This window comes from Vanellus vanellus (assembly GCF_965231255.1).
Source record: "Vanellus vanellus genome assembly, chromosome: 5".
In the NCBI taxonomy this organism is placed as follows: Eukaryota; Metazoa; Chordata; class Aves; order Charadriiformes; family Charadriidae; genus Vanellus; species Vanellus vanellus.
The window spans coordinates 1,088,830-1,096,478 of record NC_138910.1 but is presented as its reverse complement, the minus strand read 5'-3'; the positions used below and the strand labels follow the sequence as shown (position 1 = coordinate 1,096,478).

At 58.3% G+C, this 7,649-nt stretch overlaps 1 protein-coding gene across 1 annotated transcript; it reads right to left on the bottom strand.

Moving 5' to 3' along the window:
• Window positions 1-931: 931 nt before the first annotated feature.
• Window positions 932-4,674, bottom strand: NR4A2 (nuclear receptor subfamily 4 group A member 2). Its single transcript, XM_082484228.1, has 6 exons — window positions 3,809-4,674; window positions 2,697-2,826; window positions 2,440-2,603; window positions 1,985-2,187; window positions 1,280-1,458; window positions 932-1,192 (listed from the first exon to the last, which is right to left on the bottom strand). Exons 1-6 carry the CDS (start codon window positions 4,670-4,672, stop codon window positions 936-938), a joined length of 1,797 nt encoding a protein of 598 aa, XP_082340354.1. The 5' UTR covers window positions 4,673-4,674; the 3' UTR covers window positions 932-935.
• Between the last annotated feature and the right edge of the window lie 2,975 nt (window positions 4,675-7,649).

Genomic DNA, 7,649 nt, shown 5'->3' with positions numbered 1-7,649 from the left:
GTTTAGCTTTAGACAACAAAATAATCAAGATATAAACTTCTTTTTTAATCAACATCAACAGTACATACAACACTTACAAACAAGGAATGTCGGACGGTGTTTACAAACACTATGTGTCCCTGTGGGGAGGATTTCGGGTTCTGTAATACTTGTGCCCACCTATTTTACAATTGAGAAAATGTTTGAAGCTTAGATAACTACCAGTCTTTATAAAAGCTAACAGACTACATAGTGTCTGAAATACTATTTATAGAATATAGACATTACTGAAATAGCAAGTGCCTATAACATCATCACCCTAGAATCGTCATGCTTTCCTGGTACGGAGAGATTTATTTTTCTTTCTCTTTATTCTTTTCTTTTTTTTTTTTTTGCAAACACGTTTAGCTTTTATTTTTAATTATTTTTTTTTTAGAATCGTTTTCCGTATTTCTTCATAAATAGGCACAGAATAATTTTTTAAAAGCCAAACTGCATCTGATAAATTTACAAGCCTTCGCCTTCTTTAATGACATGCCACCCACGCAACATTTAGGTTTTGTATATATTACAGCTTTCTTTTACAGCAGAAAACTTTAGTCTTTAGGAGGGTGAGACTTGTGGGTCACCTTAACGCTTTGTTTGTCACCGTGTGAGTCTTAGCTGCGCACCCGGCGTTGCCAGATATGGTCATCTTTTTAACCAGAAGTCCTTAATAATAAATTCATTTATAAGCTGATAATAAAAAGTTTATACCATGGTATTTGTGTAGTCCATGATCTGCATCCATGGTGCCCCAGAGCCAAAATGCCCGTCGGCGTTCTGCCTGCAGGAGGTTAGCAAGGCGGGTTTGGCCGGGGAGCTGGCGCCCGGAGGCGCTGCTTTGGGCCCAGACGAATTCCCCTTCAGACAGGTGACGGTTCTCTCCGCTTCACTGCGAGCGCACGGCCGGAGTCTTAAAAAGGTAAAGTGTCCAGGAAAAGTTTGTCGATTATTGCTGGCGGTGGCACCAAATCTTCCAGTTTCAGGTAGAAAATGCGCTGCAGCCCCTGCGTGCAAAGCGTGCGGAGTTCGGGGAGCTTCCCCAAGAGTTTGGACAAATAGTTGGGGCGATTCAGCCCCCCGTTATTAAAAGTCACGTGGTCTTTGAGACAATTTACAATCTTGTTTTGGAGTTCTTCCACCCTCTTGGGTTCCTTCAGCCCGTGCCTCTCTGCAAAGGAGAAGGATGCGGGGCCGTTACGGGGCTGCAGGGAGCGGGGGGGGGCGGGAGGGAGAGGAGCGCGGGGGGGACACCGACCTGTGACCATGGCCAGGGCCGCGATGCAGGAGAAGGCCGAGATATCGATGTTCATGTTTTGCAAGTTGGAGGAAAATTCAACAATGGAATCGATCCACTCCCCGAAGCCGCGGACGCACTGCAACCGGTGCAGGACTACCCCGTTGCAGAAGATAAGCTTGCCCTCCACGGGGTTTGACCTGGAAGGGATGCGACAACCCCAAAATGAACAGATGAATGAATGAGTACGAAGGAAAAAATTAGATAGGAAGAGGGGGAAAAAAAAAAAGAAAAGAAAGAGAAGGAGAAAAGGAGAGGAAGAAAAACGATTAAAAAGGGAAAGAGGAGAGAAAGGAGAAAAAGAGAGAAATAAAGATGGGGAGAGAAAGAAAGATAAAACAGAGGAGGGAGAAAGGGAGAAAGGGAGAAAGGGAGAAAGGGAGAAAGGGAGAAAGGGAGAAAGGGAGAAAGGGAGAAAGGGAGAAAGGGAGAAAGGGAGAAAGGGAGAAAGGGAGAAAGGGAGAAAGGGAGAAGAAAAAAAAAAGAAAAAGAAAAGGGAAGATGGGGGGAGAAAGGCTAAACAACTAATTACTTGAGGAGCAATAAATGAAGGATTTAAGAGGCACCTAATTACCGAGGAGTTAATAAAACGCAGATCAGCGGACCTTGAAAGAATCTGATTTCATAACCGCCCCGACGTTCCCCCCTCGGATGCCGCCCGCGTACCTGTACGCCAGCCGCAGCACGAAGAGCTCCAGGAAGGCGGACTCGAAGAGCAGGTCCTGGTCCGTTTTAGGCAGATCGGTGAAGCCGGGAATTTTTTCCGCCCACCCCCGGATGATCTCCATGGAGCCGGTCAAGAGATCATAGAACTGCTGGATGTGCTGAGTGTCGTCTCCGCTCAGCTGGTAGTCGGGGTTCGCCTGGAACTGGAGATTCATTTTAAAAAGCACTTAATGAGGTTCTCTAAAGTATATAACCCGTGAAATTGCTAAACCCGTTAGCAGAGCCCCCGGCCGCTCGGTCTCGGTGCTGGCCCGCCGCGGCCCCAGAGGGGCCGCGGCGGGCCAGCACCGAGGCCGAGCGGCAAGGACGGCGTGCCACCGGCTCACCGCTCCCCCCGGCCACCGGAGCGGTCGGTGGGCGCAGCGAGGTCCCTCCGCGAGCTCGGTCCAGCTTACCCTGGAATAGTCCAGGCTGGTCATAGCCGGGTTGGAGTCGACATGGGCTCTCACCAGCGCACTGATCAGACTCACCGGGGGAGAGGGGGGAGAGGGCTCCTGGGGGCTCTTCGGTTTGGATGGCAAACGACCCCTCCGGCCTTTGAGGCTGTCTGTGCGCACCACTGCGAGAGAGAGAGAGGAGAGAGAGAGACGGGGCTCGGCCGGGCTCGTCGCTGCTGCGCCGGGCTGGGGGTGCGCCGGCCGCGCGGACTCACCCTCCTTGACCATGCCGACGGCCAGGCACTTCTGGAAGCGGCAGTACTGGCAGCGGTTGCGCCGGCGCTTGTCCACCGGGCAGTTCTTGTTGGCCAGGCAGACGTACTTGGCGTTCTTCTGCACTGTGCGCTGCGGGGGGGGACGGGACGGCTCAGCGGACGGGCCTGCGGGACCCGCTCCCCAGCCACCGCTGCCTCCGCAACTCTTTTTTTGCCCTTTCTTCCCCCTGGCTTTTTCTTCCTTATTTTTCCTTTCTTTTTTCCCCCCTTTCTTTTTTCCCCTTTTCTTTTTTCCCCTTTTCTTTTTTCCCCTTTTCTTTTTTCCCCTTTTCTTTTTTCCCCTTTTCTTTTTTCCCCTTTTCTTTTTTCCCCTTTTCTTTTTTCCCCTTTTCTTTTTTCCCCTTTTCTTTTTTCCCCTTTTCTTTTTTCCCCTTTTCTTTTTTCCTCCTTTCTTTTTACCTCCTTTCTTTTTTCCCTCTTTCTTTTTACCTCCTTTCTTTTTTCCCTCTTTCTTTTTTCCCCCTTCCTTTTTTCCCCCTTCCTTTTTTCCCCCCTTCCTTTTCTCCCTCCTTTCTTTTTTCCCCCCTTTCTTTTCTCCCTCCTTTCTTTTTTCCCCCCTTTCTTTTCTCCCCCTTCCTTTCCCCCCCTTTCCTCCATTTCCCCTTTCTTCCTCCCCCCTTTCTTTTTTCTCTTTTCTTTTTCCCTTTTCTTTTTCCCTTTTTTTTTCCTCCTTCCCCTTTTTTTTTTTTTTTTTTTCCTTTTTCTTCCAGGGCATTTAACAGGAGAAAATTGATAGCGTTAACATTTGAGCTAACCTCGCAGCTCCTAGCTGTGTTTTATATGCCAAGAGGAGGGAAGGAGACGCTCGGTAAATACAAATCCGTGGGCATTCATATTATTTACATTCCTTGGAGACCTCCTCTATTTAAAATGATAAGATTATTCAATCAGGATGGTGAAATAAAGAGATCACTTAATTTTACCACAGGGAATTCTGTTCCACTTGGTTAGCTCAGACACGGTTCTCTGTCCTAACCAATTTCCATCTGAAGGGGAAAGCGGCTCCGCGCCCCGGCGGGTCCCCCCCGCCGCCCTGCCCGCCGCCCGCTCACCTTGAAGAAGCCCTTGCAGCCCTCGCAGGTGCGGACGCCGTAGTGCTGGCAGGCGGCGTTGTCCCCGCAGACGGCGCAGAGCCCCTCGTTGGAGGGGGACCCCCGGGAGGGCGGCGAGGGCACTTGGCTGTCCAGCAGCTGCGGAGCGTGGCCCAGCTGCAGCCCCGGGAAGGCCATGGAGGGCTGCTTGCGGATGGGGTTGGGGACGGCGAAAGCCTGCCCGTCCACGGCGTGGTGGGCGCCGGCCGGCTCGGGGTTCATGGGGACGTGGAGGGGCCCGTCGAAGCGCATCTGGCAGCTGGAGACGGGGGTGCCGGGGGGCGACTGCTTGAAGGAGAAGAGGGAGAGGCGGGAGACGGGCGTTTTGCGCTGCTCGATCATGTGCGTGGTGGCCACGTAGTTGGGGTGGAAGTTGTGCAGGGAGCCGGGATCGTCCCACATGGGGCCGTGCTGCACCTGGAAGCCGGGCGTGGAGGGGGTCGGGGGCGACGAGGGCTTGTAGTACACGGAGCCCGAGTGGGACATCATCTCCTCGGACTGGGGGGGGAGGTGGCTGTGCTGCTGGTAGCCGTGCATCTGAATGTCTTCCACCTTAATGGAGGACTGCTGTCCGGACAGGGGCATTTGGTACAAGCAAGGTGGCTTCACGTCGTAGCTTGTGTTGTAGTTGTCCATAAAGGTACTGAAGCTGGGGAGAGAAGTGGTGGCAGTGATTTCAGTGTTGGTGAGGTCCATGCTAAACTTGACAAACTCCGGAGTTAAGAAATCGGAGCTGTATTCTCCCGAAGAGTGGTAACCGTAGCTCTGGGAGGCCGGGCTGGCTCCTTGAGGCGAGGACCCATACTGAGCCTGAACACAGGGCATGGCTGGAAACGAAACAGGGTCATATAGACTCGGACCGCACAACCGCGCTCCATCCGCCCCCGCGCAGCATCCCCCCTTCGCCGGTCGGGGCCAGCGCGGTGCCCGGCGGGGGCGTACGCCCCCGCCGGGCACCGCGCTGGCCCCGACCGGCGAAGGGGGGATGCGGGGGACGCAGTGTGGGAGCCCGGGTGGCGGACCCAGCCCGGTTGCGGAGCCGCGGGAAGACAGGAGGACACAAACCTTCAGGCGAGCTGGAGGCGTCGTCGGAGGAGCCGAGGGCGGACAGCGTCGGAGATCAGCGGCCAAGTTTTACAGCGCGGAGGAGAAGGGCTCCAGCCTGCCTGGTGCGCTGGCTGGAACACAGACAGGAGGGAGATGCTCTTCAGGATGGCCCCAGGAGCAGCGACATCCCACCCGCGGGCACACAGACACGCAGGAGATGCTCTTCGGGATGTCCCCGGGAGCAACGAACCCCCCCCCCCACGGGCACAGGCACGCAGGAGATGCTCTTCGGGATGTCCCCGGGAGCAACGAAACACCCCCCCACGGGCGCAGACACGCAGGAGATGCTCTTCGGGATGTCCCCGGGAGCAGCGACATCCCCCCCACGGGCACAGACACACGCGGGAGATGCTTTTCGGGATGTCCCCGGCAGCAATGAACCCCCCCCCCCTCCCCCCGCCACGGGCACACAGACACGCGGGAGATGCTTTTTGGGATGTCCCCGGGAGCAGTGACATCCCCCCCCACGGGCACACAGACACGCGGGAGATGCTTTTTGGGATGTCCCCGGGAGCAGCGACATCCCTCCCCGGGCACAGCCACGCGGGAGATGCTCTTCGGGAGCAACGGCACCCCCCACCCCCCCCACCCCGGGGGACACTGCCCCGTCGAGCTCCCCGAAACCCCCTCCCCGAGGAGCTGCGCGTGGGGTTGGTTTGGTTAAAATCGCGACAGAAAACTTGTCGCTCGGCTCGCGCGCACCCACCCGGGTTTGCCCCCCCCCCCCCACCTCCGCCCGCCCCGCTCCTTTTCCCGTTTTTTTGGCCGGGAGAAGCCGGTGCGTTTCCCCGTCTCCAGGCGAGAGACGCGCCCGCGGGGGCGACGGCGGGGGGTCCGCCCGCTCCCGCGGGTCCCCGCCCGTACGCACACCGCCGCCCTGCCGACTCCTGGCAGGACCCACGCGTGACGCGCGCCCACGTCCCCTCCCGGGCTCCGGCGAAACCCCGCTCCCGCCGCCTCGCGCCTGCAACCCCGGTGGAGTGGGGTGGGTTTGGTTTTTTTTTTCTTCTGTGGGGGGATGAGGCGGGGCGGGCTGAGTTTTGTACACGCGTGGGCACTCACCGGAGGAGAGCGGGGACCTGTGCATGCATCCAAGTGCCGGGCGGCGCGGCGGGACGGGACGCGGCGTGGCGTGGCGGGACGCGGCGTGGCGGGACGGGACGGGACGGGACGGGTCGGGAGGCGGCGGGACGTGGCGTGGCGTGGCGGGACGTGGCGTGGCGGTGGCGGGGAGAGCGGCGGCGCCAGGAGCGAGGCGGCCGGAGTGTCCCTGTCCCCCGCAATGTGCCTTTGTTTATGTGGGCTCCTTATTCCACAGCCAACGTGCGCCTCGAGCCCCCCGCGCGTCACCGCGCGTCACCCCCACCCCCTCCACCAATCAGCGCCCAGAAGGGGCCGGGCGGGCCACGCCGCCCCCCCCCCCCCCCCCCCTATTTCCCAGGCCCGGCCTCTCCCTTTGGTAAATTTCCGACGGTGACATCACGCCGCGGGCCACGCCCCCCCCTCGCGCGGCGGGCGCCCCCCGGAGGGGCGTGGCCTCATTTGCATAGAGGGCGGTGGCGTCACCCCCGTGCGGGGGGGGGGGGGAGGAGAGGGAGAACGGGGCGTGGCGGCGCGTGGTTTCCCCCCACCCCCCACCCCCCTACCCGCTCTGCGTCACCATTGACGCAACCAGCCGGCGCGCCAAAAATAGAGCGCGCCCCGACGGGGGGCTCCCGGGGCGGCGGGGGGCTCCCGGGCCCTCGGGGGCGCGGACCCGCGCCCCCGAGGGCCCGGAAGCCCCCCCGCCGCCCTTGGTTTTGGGGGAAAAAACCCTTCTTTTGGTGTTCAGCCGCGAGCCGCCTTTTATTCCTCGCCGCTGTTTCTCGCCAAACATTCCCATTTCCCACGCAAAAAAAAAAAAACCCACCCCATTTTATTTTACTTATTCCCGCCCCCCCCAACGCTGCACACGCACAGCCCCTCTCATTTGCATGGCTAATTCAGTTTGGGTGGGTGCGGGCTGGCGAAAGTGGGGGGGGGGGGGGATGCAAAGCAGAGCCGGTTCGGTATAATTAAGGGTGCTGCGCTTATTAAAAATATATCATAATTGGGCGGTTTCACCTGGCACCGGCGGGTGGGCGGCGGTGGTGGAGGGAGGGGGGCGCGCACGCCTCCACGGTGGGCTCCGGCAAGCGGCTCTGACGCCCACCCCAGGCCTCGCCGCCGGACCCTCGGCCGCCGGGCAGCCTGCAAAAAATTAGGCAGAAGTCACAAAGCGGCGCATTCTGGGTGCAGAAGTCACGAAACCGCCCGGGCGGGTGCTGCGGCACGGGGTGCACGGCACGGCTGCTCGGTGGGGGGACCTAAAAAGCCAACGCTTCCCACACAAAATCCTTGCCTTACCTAAAACCCCGCTGAAAGGCGAAGGCTTTAGGTGAAACTGTGCTCAGTCCTTCCCGGTACGTTTTTCTCGCAGTAAGCGAGCCGCCACCGCTCTCACTTTGCGAAGGCTTTTTCCCTTTCAGCGTACGCCGTGGAAACTCGGGACGCCCGAAGGCAAGGCTGGTTCCCGCCGCCTGGCTGGCTGCCGGCCCCGGGGATCGCTTCCACTTTGTGGTGATGTTGTGGTGATGTTCTCTTGCGCCCACAGAGTCACTGCCGAGATTTACCCAACGGGGGACGAGGTGATGAAGATGCGTAAAGAAATCATACA